The sequence below is a fragment of the Salmo salar genome, chromosome 06, assembly GCF_965601325.2.
Source record: "Salmo salar chromosome 06, fSalSal1, whole genome shotgun sequence".
Taxonomy (NCBI): Eukaryota; Metazoa; Chordata; class Actinopteri; order Salmoniformes; family Salmonidae; genus Salmo; species Salmo salar.
In genome coordinates this window covers 20069695-20090062 of record NC_138296.1, presented here as the reverse complement: position 1 = coordinate 20090062, position 20368 = coordinate 20069695, and the positions used below count along the sequence as shown (strand labels likewise).

Sequence of the window (20368 nt, the reverse complement as noted above, 5' to 3'; positions counted from 1 at the left end):
ACACACACACTTTAAAGCAGTATGCTCCTTTGAGACACCTCCTCACAGATCTCTTCTAGCCATGGTACCCAAAATAATGGGGAACTGGTCATTTTTATACATGATCCTATACATGATGGGATGTTAATTACTTAATTAACTCAGGTTACCACACCTGTGTGGAAGCACCTGATTTTAATACACTTTGTATCCCTCATCTCCTCGTGTTTCCGTTATTTTGGCAGTTACCTGTATATTGACCATGCATTCTAAGTAGTACGCTAGTGTGGATATTGGAACTTAGCCATCAGTGACTCAGCTCAACGTGGATGTTCTCTAAGATCCTACAGCCACAAAGTGACAAATGGCAAAGTTCAGCTCATGGCTACAGCAAGGTTAAATACCACAGACAGTTCTGGGAAGTCATCTATTCTTCCATCGATCACAGGTCAATGTGACTATTCTACAGGGCATTGTCCTAGGAAATCTCCAAACTGGTATCTTGAGTTACGCAGAATTACTGTCACTAGGCCTGGGATTCAATATGATCGATCGCACGTTGCCGACAATGCAGCTTTTAAAAGACAATGTCACTGCTTTCGCGGAGATTGCATTCACAGTAAAATGCAGCATATGTCAGCTTGATCAGAAATGACCTTTAAAATGGTGCATTGTCGACAAGCACGATCAGATTGAATACCGGATTGGATGTTTTAGGTCAATAAAATAAAAGCCACCAAAGGTACAGTAAGTATTCATGATATTAAACATATATATTTTTTTATACCTTACTCTTTAAATCCTGAACAAAAACAGTTGATTCACACAATTTGTTTTTTCTCAAAGACCCTTCCGGGAGCCATTCCATATCCATGGTTACACAACAAACTGACCAATAAACTCAGTTAATCTCTGTATCCAATTTATCAGGGGACACTTCCTAGTTCCTCCTCATCAATTAACATCTTTAAAGTGTGTATACTTGTGTATCTGCATGTATCTGTGTACCGAGGTAGGGAAGGCATATATAAATTACAGTATGACTCCCCTCTAAAGATAAAACTATTCAATCTCTGTGATCTCACCTCTGTTCACAAGCTTACATCAACATTACAATGAAGCAAATCAAAGCACAAACAAAACGCAGGTCTGATTCATCACTAACGCCATGGCAACCCCATGGTGACGCTCAGAAAACAGTCTCAGATTATCCCTTGTTGCTGTGAGATGCGCCTGACCCCCCTGCTTTCCCTTCCCCGGGGAAACAGAAAAGATGCTCTACTCCTTCAAGATCGCCTACTCCGCCCACACAGAGCACTACTGATAAAGATACAATCTTTGATGACTTGTTGATTTACCCTCCCAGGGTTCTAGTGAAGAGGACTCATACATATTCAGTGGTGGTGTTCATTAGGCACCAAACAGAAGAAAACAGACTGAAACAAGAAGGGACTACCTGGATGGGTCCAATAAAAAAACAAAGGTAATTTTCACTGCCCGTTGCAAAATGTTTAAAAACATTTTCCATTGCGTGCCCTAAAGAACACGACTCTGGGTTGTTCCTCTCAGTAATCACAGTCTAAGACATGAGTGGAGTCTGTGTGTCTCTGCCATGAAAGACAGCTCACATCGTGCTTCAGGCTTGTTCAATATTCAGTGACCCAGAGAAAACACACTGTAAAGTGGTGCCCTGTGGGGTTTAGGATACAGCTCGCTAGAATGCACTGATAGATGGGATGACTAGGCCTAATCATCATGTATCATGTCTAGGTCCACTCAGCCTGATGGCATTAGAGCAGCTGAAACTGCCACAGGACTCCAATGGGCTCTCTCTCTCAAAGAGTTGATTGTGGAGGCACTGCCAACAGGTATTGTATGATGGTCAATTGATCTGTCAATCTACCGGGGCTGAGAGAAGCTGTGTTCTCCTCGCATCAATCATTATCAGACACATGGATCAATCTAACACTGTTTTACAGGCTAAGAATGTTTGAAAAACACATGACTGAACATTATTTAGTTTGAGTGATTCTGTGAGGGAACCTCCCTCCCTCTCTCAGGTCCTTTCCATTCCCAAAGCGCCAGTCAGACCATCCCCATACATATATACTGTACACACACACACACACACACACACACACACACACACACACACACACACACACACACACACACACACACACACACACACACACACACACACACACACACACACACACACACACACACACACACACAAAAGCCTGCCTACAAAATAAAATGATACTACCTGATAATGTAGACTATTTTCCATTACAGTAAAAGCTGGATAAAGAGCTCTCCTATTTGCACTTAATATATAAATAAATCCCAGGCATATTTCTCAGAAGAGCTGCGGAGAGTGCATTTATAATACAAGATTTAAGGAAAGTGCTTTCACAATGTACTGACTGAAGGCCCTTCAAGGTATGAAACGAAAACACTGATAGGAGAGTAAGCCCTTTTAGCTTTCCTGCCTTTTAGTTCCTACAGAGTGGAGGAGATGAATTAACAGTGACAATACAGTACTAGTGGAGGAGATGAATTAACAGTGACAATACAGTACTAGTGGAGGAGATGAATTAACAGTGACAATACAGTACTAGTGGAGGAGATGAATTAACAGTGACAATACAGTACTAGTGGAGGAGATGAATTAACAGTGATAATACAGTACTAGTGGAGGAGGGAGAGAGAGAGAAACCGATCGACCGAGCGAGACCGAGAGAAAGACAGAGAGCGAACGAGCCCGAGAGAGAGCAAACGACCGACCGAGAGACTGACCAACTGAGTGAGACCGAGAGAGAGAGCGACCGAGACCGAGAGAGAGCAAACGACCGACCGAGAGACTGACCAACCGAGTGAGACCGAGAGAGAGAGCGACCGACCGAGAGAGAGCGACCGACCAATTGACAGACCGAGAACGACCGACCGACCGAGAGACAGAGAGAGAGAGCGACCGAGAGAGAGACAGAGAGAGAGAGCGACCGAGAGAGAGCGACCGACCGAGAGCGACCGACCGAGAGCGACCGACCGAGAGCGACCGACCGAGAAAGACCGAGAGAGAGCGACCGACCGAGAAAGAGCGACCGACCGAGAAAGACCGAGAGAGAGCGACCGACCGAGAAAGACCGAGATAGAGCGACCGACCGAGAAAGACCGAGAGAGAGCGACCGACTGAGAAAGACCGAGAGAGAGCGACCGACCGAGAAAGAGCGACCGAGAGAGAAAGACCGAGAGAGAGCGACCGACCGAGAAAGAGCGACCGACCGAGAAAGACCGAGAGAGAGCGACCGACCGAGAAAGACCGAGAGAGAGCGACCGACCGAGAAAGACCGAGAGAGCGACCGACCGAGAAAGACCGAGAGAGAGCGACCGACCGAGAAAGACCGAGAGAGAGCGACCGACCGAGAAAGACCGAGAGAGAGCAACCGACCGAGAAAGACCGAGAGAGAGCGACCGACCGAGAAAGACCGAGAGAGAGCGACCGACCGAGAAAGAGCGAGAGAGAGCGACCGACCGAGAAAGAGCGAGAGAGAGCGACCGACCGAGAGAGCGACCGAGACCGAGAGAGAGCAAAAGACCGACCGAGAGACTGACCAACCGAGTGAGAGACCGAGAGAGAGCGACCGACCGACCGAGAGAGAGAGCGACCGACAGAGAGAGAGACCGAGAGAGAGCGACCGACCGACAGAGAGAGAGAGCGACCGACCGAGAGAGAGCGCCAGAGAGAGCGCCAGAGAGAGCGCCAGAGAGAGAGAGCGCCAGAGAGACAGAGAGAGAGAGCGCCAGAGAGACAGAGAGAGAGAGCGCCAGAGAGACAGAGAGAGAGAGCGCCAGAGAGACAGAGAGAGAGAGCGCCAGAGAGACCGAGAGATAGCGCCAGAGAGACCGAGAGATAGCGCCAGAGAGACCGAGAGATAGCGCCAGACAGACCGAGAGATAGCGCCAGAGAGACCGAGAGATAGCGCCAGAGAGACCGAGAGATAGCGCCAGAGAGACCGAGAGATAGCGCCAGAGAGACCGCCAGACAGACAGACAGACAGACAGACAGACAGACAGACAGACAGACAGACAGACAGACAGACAGACAGACAGACAGACAGACAGACAGACAGACAGAAAGAGAAAGACAGATAGTTATTTTGCTCAGTAATTACTGACAGACCCACAGGGGTCTAGGCTAGACTGGACATCTCCAGAGCGGCTTGTCAGAGAGAGCAGTAATGGGGAAATAAACTCAAAGACTGAGGCCCTCAGAGATAGGAAGGCCCTCTCTGCTCCTCTCCTTTTTGGAGACCTGTCAGGGTTTGCCAAACGGTACTGTGCACGCTCAAAGACACACAGATACACAAACACACACCCTTACCATAAAGTTTAGGCATTCACTCCAAATGGTTAACACAATTTTAATTTTGACGTCTGCAACAACTTCAAAATTTGACATTTGAGAAACATGGATGGACATCTAATTCTGATGTGAGACTGTGAGAGTTAGTTTCCCAGACCACTATTCATCTACCACCAGACCACAGGACAGGTCTCATCTCCCACCAGGGCACAGGACAGGTCTCATCTCCCACCAGGCCACAAGACAGGTCTCATCTCCCACCAGGCCACAAGACAGGTCTCATCTCCCACCAGGCCACAAGACAGGTCTCATCTACCACCAGGCCACAAGACAGGTCTCATCTACCACCAGGCCACAAGACAGGTCTCATCTACCACCAGGCCACAAGACAGGTCTCATCTACCACCAGGCCACAAGACAGGTCTCATCTCCCACCAGACCACAAGACAGGTCTCATCTCCCACCAGGCCACAAGACAGGTCTCATCTACCACCAGGCCACAAGACAGGTCTCATCTACCACCAGGCCACAGGACAGGTCTCATCTCCCACCAGGGCACAAGACAGGTCTCATCTCCCACCAGGGCACAAGACAGGTCTCATCTCCCACCAGGGCACAAGACAGGTCTCATCTCCCACCAGGCCACAAGACAGGTCTCATCTCTCACCAGACCACAAGACAGGTCTCATCTCCCACCAGGCCACAAGACAGGTCTCATCTCCCACCAGGCCACAAGACAGGTCCCAATAGCCTTTTACAAGTAACTTAAATTAAGACACACTGGGATTGAACAGGCACAGGGGCAAAACAGTAAATCCTCAGTCCTCTGTTCCTATGCTTCCTGGCTGATGTTTTGGTCACTTTTGAATGCTTGCGTGCTTTCACTCTAGTGGTAGCATGAGACGGAGTCTACAACCCACACAAGTGGCTCAGGTAGTGCAGCTCATCCAGGATGGCACATCAATGCGAGCTGTGGCAAGAAGGTTTGCTGTGTCTGTCAGCGTAGTGTCCAGAGTATGGAGGCGCTACCAGGAGACAGGCCAGTACATCAGGAGACGTGGAGGAGGCCGTAGGAGGGCAACAACCCAGCAGCAGGACCGCTACCTCCGCCTTTGTGCAAGGAGGAGCAGGAGAAGCACTGCCAGAGCCCTGCAAAATGACCTCCAGCAGGCCACAAATGTGCATGTGTCTGCTCAAACGGTCAGAAACAGACTCCATGAGGGTGGTATGAGGGCCCGACGTCCACAGGTGGGGGTTGTGCTTACAGCCCAACACCGTGCAGGATGTTTGGCATTTGCCAGAGAACACCAAGATTGGCAAATTCGCCACTGGCGCCCTGTGCTCTTCACAGATGAAAGCAGGTTCACACTGAGCACATGTGACAGACGTGACAGAGTCTGGAGACGCCGTGGAGAACGTTCTGCTGCCTGCAACATCCTCCAGCATGACCGGTTTGGCAGTGGGTCAGTCATGGTGTGGGGTGGCATTTCTTTGGGGGGCCGCACAGCCCTCCATGTGCTCGCCAGAGGTAGCCTGACTGCCATTAGGTACCGAGATGAGATCCTCAGATCCCTTGTGAGACCATATGCTGGTGCGGTTGGCCCTGGGTTCCTCCTAATGCAAGACAATGCTAGACCTCATGTGGCTGGAGTGTGTCAGCAGTTCCTGCAAGAGGAAGGCATTGATGCTATGGACTGGCCCGCCCGTTCCCCAGACCTGAATCCAATTGAGCACATCTGGGACATCATGTCTCGCTCCATCCAACAACGCCACGTTGCACCACAGACTGTCCAGGAGTTGGCGGATGCTTTAGTCCAGGTCTGGGAGGAGATCCCTCAGGAGACCATCCGCCACCTCATCAGGAGCATGCCCAGGCGTTGTAGGGAGGTCATACAGGCACGTGGAGGCCACACACACTACTGAGCCTCATTTTGACTTGTTTTAAGGACATTACATCAAAGTTGGATATGCCTGTAGTGTGGTTTTCCACTTTAATTTTGAGTGTGACTCCAAATCCAGACCTCCATGGGTTGATAAATTGGATTTCCATTGATTTATTTTTGTGTGATTTTGTTGTCAGCACATTCAACTATGTAAAGAAAAAAGTATTTAATAAGATTATTTATTTCATTCAGATCTAGGATGTGTTGTTTAAGTGTTCCCTTTATTTTTTTTAGCAGTATATATATATATATATATATATATATATATATATATATATATATATATATATATATACACACATATATATATATATATATATATATATATATATATATATATTATATATATATATATATATATACTCCATGCCACATACATACATACATACATACATACACATATATATATATATACATACATACATACATACATACATACATACATACACATATATATACACACCCACACGATTCTTCATCCTCTCTCTACCCTCCCTGTCCTCTAATCTCTCCATCTCTCACGCTCTCTTCTCAATCTTTCTCCCTCTGCCACATCTCTCCCCCTCCTTACCTGTCCATTCCCATCTTCCGCCTTCTCCCTCCCTCCCTCTACTCCCTCCATCCTTCCCATCTCTCAGAGGGCCTCAGTCTTTGAGTTTATTTCCCCATTACTGTGCTCTCTGACAAGCTGCTCTGGAGATGTACAGTCCAGTCTAGCCTAGACCCCAGGGTCTGTCAGTAATTACTGAGCAAAATAACACCATCTCTCCGTCCCTCCAGTAAGTGCTGTTAAATATTCATGTTCCTCTTCAGGGTCGGCCTCTTTGCATCCTGGTGGCATTAGGACAGCAGGTGGAACAGCTCAATCTCACTAATTAGAAACGCTACCCCAGCCAGAGCGCGCCCACACACACACACACACACACACACACACACACACACACACACACACAAATCTGTAATTTTAATAATACATACTGGAGGAAATACTTTTCTATGTAACAGTAACTTTTAAATAGACCAGGAAGACACAGCTGTACATTGCACTAGTTCAACCACAACCACATACTGACCCAAAACTGTATTAATAGGTTATGTGTTTCCATGACGACGTCACAGCATTGAGCGGTTATATAGAGGTCTACTGAGTGGCTCAGTTCTCTTATTTTACAGAAGACCTCAGCAACAAACTTCAGAGTGAAATAATCTGCTGTTCTAGAACTTTGTAAAGACTTAAGTTGTCATAGCTCCTCTAGAAGTTCAACATCTCTGCTGTTCTGGAATGTCTTTGAGTCACATCCTTGTTCCTCCAGGAAGGGCAGGTGTAGAGAAATGCACCCAGGGACCCAGGATGTCGATGGGCATGGAGATTGTGGGCATCGTCCTGGGAGTCATAGGATTAATCACCACCATTGTAGTGTGTGCACTCCCCACCTGGATGGAGACAACCTTCATAGCAGCTAACTTTGTCACCACGGAGGAGGTCTGGGACGGCCTGTGGATGAGCTGTGTGAAAAGGAGCACGAGCCAGATTCAGTGTGAGGTCTACGACTCCATGCCAAGCTCCGCATGGAGCTCCAACCTGCAGGCCACCAGAGCCATGACCATCATGGCTATTATCCTGGGGTTTCTGGGAGTCATGGTCTCCATGGTCAGGGACAAGACCACCAACTACATTAAGGGCAAGATAACCAAGTTGATAATTATAAGAAGAATATTCTTCATCCTGGCCGGAATTCTCATCCTCATTCCTGTCTCCTGGAAGGCCAGGGCAATCCTCAGCGACTCCTCCAATGAGTTGACTGGAGAGAAGTGGGAACTGGGGGGAGCACTCTACTTTGGCTGGGGGGCTGCAGCCTTTCTCCTGATTGGAGGGGCCATACTTAGCAGAACTCTGTATACAAGTGGAACAGAGGTCGCGGCCATCACCACGGGGGTCATAGGATGGATAATCTCCATGGTGACCTGGGCATGTGCTTTAGGAAAGTTAGTGTAACGGGTGTCGTAAGGATCAGACCAAAACGCAGCGGGAACGTGTGTACTCATCTTCTTTTTAATGTGAAGAAGGAAAAACAAACAAATCACGTATACAAAAACAAATGAACAACACTAACAGTCCTGTCAGGTGCTCAGAGACTAAACAGGAGACAACTACCCACAAAATCCCACAGAAAAACACCTCTCTTAAATAGGACCTTCAATTAGAAGCAACTAGGAGCAGCTGCTTCCAATTGATGGTGAACTCCATTAACTAAACATAGAACTAGACATACTAGATAAACATAGAAATATACTAACATAGAACATAGCCCAACAAACCCCGAAACTCTCTAAACAAACACCCCTCTTACATAATAACATAACCCAACAAACCCCAAACCACATAAAACAAACACCCCCTGCCACGTCCTGACCAAACTACAATAACAAATAACCCCTTTACAGGTCAGAACGTGACAGTTAGACCTTCTGCAATACAGAAGGAAACTGATTTTATCCTTCTCCTCCTTATGCCTGGGCTGATATTATTTTTAGGGCTGATATTCTTCCTCTACAGATCAAAGTACAATAACTGCATCAAGAGGAATCCGTCTAAAGCCGAAGTGATTAACTTTGTCGGACTATTGTTCGTCATGGCTGGTTTAGATCAGCTGATCTTTACCTCCTTTGTTGCCTTCGACTTGACACAAAACTTGAACCCTGACAACTTCCTGCAGAGTAATGGGCTTATGTTTTCAGCTGAACCCATTAGGTGGGCTGCTTCAATAGTTCTAATAGGAGGGACTATACTCTGCTGCTGCTTTAAAAAAGAAAAGCCTGAGTTGAGCATTGACTCTATTGACCTAAACCGTATCTTACATGTTTGTGAATCTGAGAGCAGCAAATAGTTGTAAGCAATTAGATGATTGGTGATGGCTACGCTTCATGGTCTGTACCCACACTGGACCCTGCAGGGTAAGATTGCCCACTACTTGTCTTGACTCAGCGATGCATGAAACAGACTCACAGTAGTCACTTCCTTTTAAAAACTCTTTGAAGGGACATGCAGATGTTGTTTAAGAGCTGGTTGAGGTGTGAAGTTTTATAGGTGGTGGAACTGCCATCAAAGTGAATTGCTTTTCCATTAATATGAATTACTTTTTTCATTATTATTTACAATAAAATGTTATTATTCAACTCCTGTGCTGTCTCTTAACTTCATTTGTTCATTGGGTGGAACTATGTACTTCCTCATAGCTCAGGGGTTGTTCCTGGACAGGGATAACATTTCTTATGAAGGCGTAGGTGGTCTGAGTTTATAACCAGATGACAGTGGATCAAACAATACGATTTTATCATTACCCAAATAAGCAGGGGCACACACACACACACACACACACACACACACACACACACACACACACACACACACACACACACACACACACACACACACACACACACACACACACACACACACACACACACACACACACACACAGTAAACAGTAAACATTTGTTCCATATAGTGTGTTCAGTGTCTCAGTCAGTCATTTAGGTGAAACATAGATGTGAAAAAATACCTTTCTATGACTTCTCTATAATTTTGAAATAGACGAGGCAGTCAAAGCCATATAATTAGCCATTGGAATACAAGAATGGACATGAATGTTATTATGACAGCATAAAATGTCAGCCATTTTGGTCAGGGAGTAGGTCAGTTGGTCCTCCCCTTCATCTACACTGATTGAAGTGGATTTAAGTGACATCAATAAGAGATCATAGCTTTCACCTGGATTAAACTGGTCAGTCTGCCATGGAAAGAGTAGGTGTCCTTAATGTTTTCTACGCTCAATGTATATTTTAGATGCTATGTATACAGAGTTGGTATAAAACCTGTATGAACTATAATTATATGAGATTATTTTAGGTTGACAATAATTATATATCACATGCCTTACTTTTATTTTCCTGCATAAGTAAAAGCAGGAAATGCGTCACCTATGACAAGACCTCGACGAAAATCCGCAGAATTTCCAATTAAATGCATTGGATTCTAAAGCTAAAAATAAGCTGCCAGCTGATAGCAAAGTTAAATAAAATTGACTTGTTGAATAACATTTTTTCCTCATTGATGTATCTCAAATCAACGAAAAGTTGTGAGTGAGAGGTGCAGGGTGCAGACAGCTCCGTGGATGAATGACAGCTGTCTGAGGAAAAAAGTATCAACAAAAATAACAGATTAACAGCAGAGGAGCTGAGGAGTAAATACTTGGCGACCAGAATAACAGCCAGGGATAAGGCCAAGGAGTTTCCAGCTGAACTGTACGAGGATGGAGGAGTACTTGTCCGCAAAGTCTGTCAGCATTCAATCGATTACAGTCGGTGTCAAACTGAGGTGGAGCACCTGAGGTCACTCCGACAGAAAAATAGGAGGGCTAGTGGACCAGGTAAACATTTGGATGCTTTAGCTAGCGACAGATATATTAACTAGCTAGTAGGTTTGTTGTAGTTAGCTAATATCTGTTCTTGACAAATCCATTTTTGTCTGTATCTACATAGAGTGGCAAGTGAGCTAGTTAACATTAGCCTGGCAAGCTTTCCATGCTGTCACTCCAGCTCGATCACATCATTTAGGCTAGCTAGCTAACTTAGCTGAAGTAATGCTGAAGTAATGTTAGCTAGCTAACAAATTAGCCAAAGTGACGTGGTGGAGCTATCAAAACAAGTGACAAGTTAGGAAAGACAAAAGCAGCAAGTCACAGACATATTTAGTGACTTTTTTTGTTATCATTGATTGAAAATGTTTTTGTGTGAGAGACATTCTGTCAGGTTTATGGGCTGTCTGTTTCTATGTGTTCCAGGCCTCTCTGTCAGGTTTATGGGCGGTCTGTGTATGTGTGTGGCTTCAGGAGAGAGTGTGCTTAGCTTCAAAGACTGAGATCTATTGTAGGCCTGCTATTGAACTCAACCTGAAAATTCTTAAATTTACCAAATGAACCATTGTTATTTATTTTCTAAATTGTTTTCCAGTCCAAACAAGAACACAGCCCCTGGCCTACTGTCTGTTAAAGATTCCCTCCACAGCTGAGAGAAAGGAGTTAATCTTGGACTTCAAGATCATTAATTAAAGCAGATATACCTCGAGAAGGGGCCCAAGTTCTCCACATTTCTGAAGAAGCACTGCAAGCAGGGAGGGTCTATCCCTGTAGCTGTGGCTTCCCTGTAGCTCAGTTGGTAGAGCATGGTGTTTGCAACACCAGGATTGTGGGTTCGATTCCCACGGGGGGCCAGCACAGGAAAAAAAGGAAAAAAAAAAAAAAAAAAAAACATGTATGAAATGAAGTGTATGTATTCACTACTGTAAGTCGCTCTGGATAAGAGCGTCTACTAAATGACTAAAATGTAAAAAAATGTAAAATGTATCCCAGCGCCACCCCATCTGCGTACAGAATACTTGCCAGATCTCTATGTGCAGGACATCAAAGATACTGTAGAGGGAAAGGATATTTATGTCATCCTTGAGACGATCGATGCCTTTGGAAGATGTGCACTCGCCATCCTACACCAGCCGGTGTGTAAACGACTTGTTGTAGCAGATCTGCCTTTCTTGGATAAAGTAAACTTTACCTCTGTGTCCCAAGTTGTCATTTCCTATCTCAACAACAATGGGGTTGACTTTAATAATGTGTGGGCTTTTGTAAGCGACTCAGCTAGCTACATGAAGAAGGCTTTCACCAGCATCTTGAAGGGCCTTTTCCACAACTCCGGACACGTCACCTGCTTTGCCCATCTCCTGAGCCTGGAGGACATGAACAGGCTGTGTGCTCTGGTGAAGAAAGTGTTCTGTCAGGCACCCCAGCGTTATCTGGAGCTGAGATCATTCATGCTTGAAAATGTCCATTCTACTGTGATGCCTGTGTATGTTGTGCAGACCAGGTGGGGTTCCTGGATACGTGCTGTGGATTACCTGGCAGATTACATGGATGTGCTCACCGACTTCACTACGACCTTACCGGAAATGACGAAGTGTGACCAGGACCTTTGTGAGCTGCTGAGGGAACAAGACCCAGCAGAAGGCCCAGGCAGTGTTCATTGTGGAGCATAGTGTGAAGATTGTCAGGTTAGCTACTAAGCTGAAGGAGACCTCTGTGCCAACAGCTCACAACGTCGCCAGCAAGCTGGAGGACCTGCAAATGCAGTTTGAGAATGGCAGAACAGCTGGGGCTGACGGCTGGCGCCCTCATACAACTGAACTGCTGGGGCAGTTTCCAGAGGAAGACAGTGCAGGAGAGCCTGAGTTGTTCCAGTATGCCATGGCAGCATGCTCAATCAAGCTGCAGACTGTGCTGGAGAAGCACCCCTGCCTTCACCTGGATCAAGTCACTAACTGTTCTAGATCCAGCCCAGGTGGTAGGTGGAAGAAAGGATATTAACCTTTGGTCAGGTCAAGGGTGCTGATGTACCGGGCCTTTCCCAATCGGTCGATGAGCTCGTCCACCCTCGGCATGGGATATGCATCGAACAAGCTGATGTCGTTCACCCCCCAGAAATCGTTACAGAAGCGGAGGCTACCGTCCGGTTTGGGCACCAACACGATGGGGCTGCACCATGCGCTATGGGACTCTTCCACGACCCCCATCCTCAGCATAGCCTCCACTTCCTGTTTCACGGCCTCCTTTCGGCCCTCCAGAATCTGATATGGCCTCTTTCGTACCGTTTCCCCGGGCCGGGTACAGATGTGGTGTTCAATGAGGGTCGTGCGGCCCAGCTTCTCGGAGAAGACCGCCCTGTTCCGATCGACAAGCTCCCTGAGCTCTTGCTTCTGGGCCGGGTCGAGGTCCTCATTCAACGGGACTTCCATTGGTACCATTGGCGTCCTGGGTCCCAACCATAACATGGCCAAGGCTGTCCTCTTGTGCCACTTCTTCAACAGGTTCACGTGGTAAACCTGTTGGGGTTTCCGTCTCCCCGGTTGCCGTACGTGGTAATTGACAGGTCCCAGCTTCTCAATCACCTCGTATGGTCCATGCCATGTTGCCAGGAACTTACTTGGGGAGGATCAATACCAACACCCCGTCTCCCACCTGGAATTCTCGGGGCTGGGCTCTGTGATTGTAGACCTGGGCTTGGGCGCGTTGGGCCTTCTCCATATATTCCCTCACGACTGGCCATATGGCTGTCATCCGCTCCCGCATCGTCTCCACATTCTCTACCACGCTGCGTAAGGGGGTCGGTTGGGCTTCCCACACCTCCTTGGCGTGGTCCAGTAGGCCACGTGGCCTCCTCCTGTAGAGGAGTTCGAACGGGGAAAACCCAGTGGAGGATTGGGGTACTTCTCGGATTGAGAACATTAGATGGGGTAGTAGCTGGTCCCAGTTCTTCCCGTCCTGCTCGATGACCTTCCGCAGCATCTGTTTGAGCGTTTTGTTAAAGCGCTCGACGAGCCCATCCGTCTGCGGGTGAAAAACGGATGTCCGGATCTGCTTGATCTGCAGGAGAGCACACAACTCTTTCACGAGGCGGGACATAAAACTCTGTACCTTGGTCTGCCAGGATCTCGTTCGGGATGCCCACCCGGCTAAAGAGGTGGAGCAGCTCCCGGGCAATTCCCTTGGATACCGCCGCCCATAGGGGAATGACCTCGGGATACCGGGTGGCATAGTCTACTATTACCAAGATGTACCTGTGTCCTCGTGCAGTCTACCAGGGGTCCAACTATGTCCATGGCAATGCGTTCAAAGGGCACCCCGATGATCGGCAGGGGGACCAGAGGGTTTTGGAAGTGTGCTTTCGGGGCTGTGAGTTGAAACTCCGGGCAGCTGCGAGAGTAGTCTTCCACGGCCCTCCTCATCCCAGGCCAGTGGAACCAGGCGGCGATCCGTTCCCGGGTCTTCTCCATTCCCAGGTGCACCCCCAACAGGTGGGTGTGGGCCAGCTGAAGAACAGTTCCTACGTACCGTCAGGGCAGCAACAATACCTCTCGAAGTTCCCCCTGTTGGCGCGACACCTGATACAAAAGGTTATTCTTAATTTGGAAATGGGGGTATCGCCAGTCACTCACCCCTGAAAGTAGCTGTCCATCCACCGCTATCACTTGGGTGGTGGCAGCTTTCAAATTCGGATCCTCCCACTGGGCCATTCCGAATTGTTCCCTCAGTTGGCCCCCAGTGGGGGTCTCGACTGGCCCCTCGAAATCGAGGAGGGGGAGGCTGGACTCCTCCAGGGGTTCCCCAGGGGGTTCGGGTTCCGACTCCGGAGCCATAGACACCTGCTGGTTAACCTGTTAGGGCTAGGGGGCAGCATTTGCACGTCTGGATAAAAAAATGTACCCGATTTAATCTGGTTACTAATCCTACCCAGTAACTAGAATATGCATATACTTATTATATATGGATAGAAAACACCCTAAATTTTCTAAAACTGTTTGAATGGTGTCTGTGAGTATAACAGAACTCATTTGGCAGGCAAAACCCTGAGACATTTTCTGACAGGAAGTGGATACCTGATGTGTTGTATTGCCTTTAAACCTATCCCATTGAAAAACACAGGGGCTGAGGAATATTTTGGCACTTCCTATTGCTTCCACTAGATGTCACCAGCCTTTACAAAGTGTTTTGAGTCTTCTGGAGGGAGATCTGACCGAACAAGAGCTATGGAACGATGATGTCCCATTAGACACCTGGCGCGCGAGTTCATGTTGGGTACCCTCGTTCCAATACGTTATAAAAGAGTATGCATTCGTCCACCTTGAATATTATTCATGTTCTGGTTAAAAAAGGCCCTAATGATTTATGCTATACAACGTTTGACATGTTTGAACGAACGTAAATATATTTTTTCCCCTCGTTCATGACGAGAAGTCCGGCTGGCTTAGATCATGTGCTAACAAGACGGAGATTTTTGGACATAAATGATGAGCTTTTTTGAACAAAACTACATTCGTTATGGACCTGTGATACCTGGAAGTGACATCTGATGAAGAGAATCAAAGGTAATGGATTATTTACATCGTATTTTCGATTTTAGATCTCCCCAACATGACGTCTAGTCTGTATCGCAACGCGTATTTTTCTGGGCGCAGTGCTCAGATTATTGCAAAGTGTGATTTCCCAGTAAGGTTATTTTTAAATCTGGCAAGTTGATTGCGTTCAAGAGATGTAAATCTATAATTCTTTAAATGACAATATAATATTTTACCAATGTTTTCTAATTTTAATTATTTAATTTGTGACGCTGACTTGACTGCCGGTTATTGGAGGGAAACGATTTCCTCAACATCAATGCCATAGTAAAACGCTGTTTTTGGATATAAATATGAACTTGATAGAACTAAAAATGCATGCATTGTCTAACATAATGTCCTAGGAGTGTCATCTGATGGAGATTGTAAAAGGTTAGTGCATCATTTTAGCTGGTTTTATGGTTTTGGTGACCCTGTCTTTGACTTGACAAAACATTACACACAACTCTTGTAAATGTACTGTCCTAACATACTCTAAATTTATGCTTTCGCCGTAAAACCTTTTTGAAATCGTAAAACGTGGTTAGATTAAGGAGATGTTTATCTTTCAAAGGGTGTAAAATAGTTGTATGTTTGAAAAATTTGAATTTTGACATTTATTTGGATTCAAATTTGCCGCTCTTGAAATGCACCTGCTGTTGATGGAGTGCACCACGGGTGGCACGCTAGCGTCCCACCTAGCCCATAGAGGTTAACCGGTTGCTTCCGGGCCACGCAAGTTATTGGTCGTCCCCGCTCTCTTCTTCGGTCAGCTCATACCTTCTTCCTCAACTCGTGCCCCCATAAGGCTGCGAACAGAGGACAATCCCGTCCTACTCGGAGAGGTACCGGCAACTCTGGCACTACACCCACCGTCATCTGGCAGCTTCCTTGTGGCGTCATGATGTTGGCCTTGCACAGCTGGTGAGCAATCCGCCCTTGATTACTCACCAGCTCCCAATCAGCCCCAATTAGTCCTGGCTGGAGAGCCCGTCGAGACCTGGCACGTGCAGCAGATGGAGCCATTGCCTTGTGATGTATACTCCATCTGTTACCAGGCCTCGACGAGTCTCCCCCTGGTGGCTGATCTGCTGTACGTCACAATTTACAGATGGATTCATCAATGTATTATTTGTATTTATATGCCTTTGCACTTTGTTGACGATGCCCTATTTATTTATGTCATATCTTTCCATAAGGAAACATTTACAATAAAATGGTTGAGTCTGTAGAGGTTATTTTTGACTGAGCTTTAGTAGAAGGATAACTGTAGGTTCATTGTCATCTAATACACATAATTAAGCATATATTTACATAAATCCCTGTTCCCAAAGTTATTAAATAATGTTACTACACAAGAGGCAAAAAAAGCTTTCCACAGAATTATGCAGATTTTCAGAAGAAATCGCCACAGAAAATAGAAAAAAGATCCCCCATGATTCTGTTTGGCTTTGCCTATAATTCCACTGCCATTCATTCCAATTAGAATGGTTCTGATTTCTCCCTGACCAAAATGGCTGCCATTATCACACCATTTTAGAACTTTGCTGGTTCATGACATAGCCCTACATGTCATTTAATAGGTCCTTATTAATGTCACAATCAGGTACACAAGGGTAGCCTCACCACAGGGGGTTGGTGGTACCTTAATTGGGGAGGACAGGCTCATGGTAATGGCTGGAGTAGAATTAGTGGAATTGTATCAAATAGAGTGCATTCGGAAAATATTCAGACCCCTTGACTTTTTCAACATTTTTTACGTTACAGCCTTATTCTAAAATTGTTTTTTTTCCTCAGCAATCTACACACAATAGCCTATAATGACAAAGTAAAAACAAGTTTTTAGAAATGTTTGCAAATGTAAAATAATCTGAAATATCACATTTACATAAGGATTCAGAACATTTACTCAGTACTTTATTGAAGCACTTTTGGCAGCGATTACAGCCTCAAGTCTTCTTGGGTATGACGCTACAAGATTGCCACACTTGTAATTGGGCAGCATCTCCCATTCATCTCTGCAGATCCTCTCAAGCTCTGTCACGATGGATGGGGAGCGTTACTGCACAGCTATTACCGGGTCTCTCCAGAGATGTTCGATTGGGTTCAAGTCCGAACTCTGGCTGGGCCACTCAAAGAAATTCAGAGACTTGTCCCGCAGCCACTTCTGCGTTGTCTTGGCTGTGTGCTTAGGGTCATTGTCGTGTTGGAAGGTGAACCTTCGCCCCCAGCCTGAGGTCCTGAGCGCTCTGGAGCAGGTTTTCGTCAAGGATCTCTGTACTTTGCTCCGTTCATCTTTCCCCTCGATCCTCACTTGTTTCCCAGTCCCTGCTGCTGAAAAACATCCCAAGAGCATGATGCTGCCACCACGTTTTACCATAGGGACGGTGCCAGGATTCCTCCAGATGTGACGCTTGACATTCAGTCCAAAGAGTTCGATCTTGGTTTCATCAGACCAGATAATCTTGTTTCCCATGGCCTGAGAGTCCTTTAGGTGCCTTTTGGCAAACCCCAAGCGGGCTGTCGTGCCTTTTACTGAGGAGTGGTCACCTCCCTGACCAAGGCCCTTCTCCCCCGATTGCTCAGTTTGGCCAGTCGGCCATCTCTAGGAAGAGTCTTGGTGGTTCCAAACTTCTTCCATTTAAGAATGATGGAGGTCACTGTGTTCATGGGGACCTTCAATGCTGCAGAAATGTTTTGGTACCCTTCCCCAGATCTGTGCCTCAACACAATCCTGTCTCAGAGCTCTACGGACAATTCCTTCGACCTCATGGCTTGGTTTTTGCTCTGACATGCACTGTCAACTGTGAGACCTTATATAGACAGGTGTGTGCCTTTCCAAATCATGTCCAATCAATTGAATTTACCACAGGTGGACTCCAATCAAGTTGAAGAAACATCTGAAGGATGATCAATGGAAACTTTCCGAAGGCACTGTACATCAAAACACATGGGATTTCTCAAAATGCATTCTACTGGGGTCCGAGCACGCAAATTGGAGCACGGAGGGTTGGAGTATGAGTCAAAATCAAAGTATGCGAAACGGAGCATGCAGGGCACTTCTCGAATGCACACTCCATTTGTACATATTTTGAAGCATGCATCGATGCAAACTTCAACAGAAAGTATGCAAAGAAATATGATGCAACTGTAAAAAAAAATTATGAAGCGAGAGAAAATAAACTGACTTCGCAATGAAATGTTGCCTATTCACATCTCATATATTGCCTAAGTAAAATATTTTATCTTGATACGTTAATAAATACATGCTGTGTTCATTTTGGCACGGTTACCTGCTTCCAATATCCATTGTAGTGTGCGTAGGTCCCAAGCCCATAGTAAGTCAATAGAGCTAACTGGCAAGCTACTACTGTTAGCTAGCCAGATAGCCACAAATAATTTTTAGCTAGCTACCAACAAATGGATGGAAGAAGGTTCAGTGAATGAGGAGATGCAGCGTAAGGTAATATAGTAGGGGGAGTGCGAGTGCTTCTCAAATGTAATGTTATGCGTTCTCCACACAAGAACATACTCAAGAGAACCTCCTTGGGGAATTCACTTGGAGCATGAGAGTGTGGAGCACGGTAGTATGCATATTGAGAAACACCCATTGTTTCCATGTGTTTGATGCCATTCCATTTACTCCGTTCCAGCAATTATTTTGAGCCGTCCTCCCCTCAGCAGCCTCCACTGAGCCTCACGATATCTCTCCATAACGGCCACTATTAATTGGATATTTGAGTGGTATAAAATTAAAGTGAATTATACCTGACAAGTATGAGTGGTTTAGGTTACATTCCCATCCCTTTTGGGCTCTGCCTGTCAAGCAGCAGAGGGGTGTATTTGCCGATGTACTGTTAGCTGATCATATTTACTTTGCAAGCTACCGGTAGAAAAACTTTGTACAGTTGGCTAAACATAGTGGTAAGTAGACCTAATGTGCTAAGGAAATGTTTTGTTGGCGAGTATTTTTCTACGCTCATGCAGGCGCAATAAAGGCCTAGTGTACAAATGTTTTATTAATATCTATATTTTTTTCTTGTGATTTATCAAAGGGGTGCTGCAGCTATGGATACAAACCACAACCACAATTCTGTATTAACAGGTTGTTTCCATGATGACATGAGTGACTACAAATTGTTGATCAGCGAGAAGAGGGAACTTGGGGGGAGTGCTCTACTTCAGCTGGAGTATCTAAAGCTTAAGTTACTAACTCTGCCGCAATATTGTTCATCATGGCTGGTATCATCCAGCTAAATCGGTCTTCTTTTTTGCCCTCGACTTAACACAAAACTCGGACCCGGACAACTTCCTGCGGAGTAATGCCCTCTGCTGCTGATAGGAGGGACCATGCTTTGCTGCTTCTGATAGGAGGGACAATACTCTGCTGCTTTAAAGTTGCACTATGCAGACATCTCAAATGTGAATAGTTCGCCTAATTTCAGTTTATGTGTAGAGAATCATTGTACCATCTAAACCACCGTGGAACATACTTTCCATAACCAAAAATATTGTACTTTCAGCTGTTTGAAGCTGGTGTACAAAACCGAAAGTAAAAGACACAAATCAAAATGTAAGAACGGGAAGCATAGAAATAGCGCAAATAGAACATATACCACTCAGACTTGCTTTCAATGAAAATTACAGGTCTATAACACACATTTATGTATGAATTTGGTTGGGTCGCCTAAAAAGTGACAGTTATTTACAATAAAATGTTATTATTCAACTCCTAACTTAATGTGTTCATTGGGTGGAGCTGTATATTGCACTTGTTTTTCAGCCATGTGGATATCAACCACAACCAAACTGCCTCAATAGGTTGTGTTTCCATGACAACATCACAGCATTGAGCAGATATAGAGGTCTACTGAGTGGCTCAGTTCTCTTATCTTACAGAAGACCTCAGCAACAAATTTCAGAGTGAACGAATCTGCTGTTCTAGAACTTTGTAAAGACTGAAACTGTCATAGCTCCAGGATCTCCTCTGGAAGTTCAACATCTCTGCTGTTCTGGAATCTTCTTCATTCTACAGGAGCACAATGCAGCACCAATATATTGTACTATTTCCATGTCTTCTTCTACAGGACCATA

The 20368-nt window shown here is 45.8% G+C and overlaps 2 protein-coding genes across 2 annotated transcripts in view; one reads left to right on the top strand and one right to left on the bottom strand.

Moving 5' to 3' along the window:
* Positions 1–20368, bottom strand: part of LOC106606471 (ras-related protein Rab-26) — a 96167-nt gene that overhangs the window by 55599 nt on the left and 20200 nt on the right. The window lies entirely within an intron of this gene.
* Positions 7505–8564, top strand: LOC145879752 (claudin-4-like). Its single transcript, XM_082976109.1, has one exon. It carries the CDS (start codon positions 7574–7576, stop codon positions 8285–8287), a length of 714 nt encoding a protein of 237 aa, XP_082832235.1. The 5' UTR covers positions 7505–7573; the 3' UTR covers positions 8288–8564.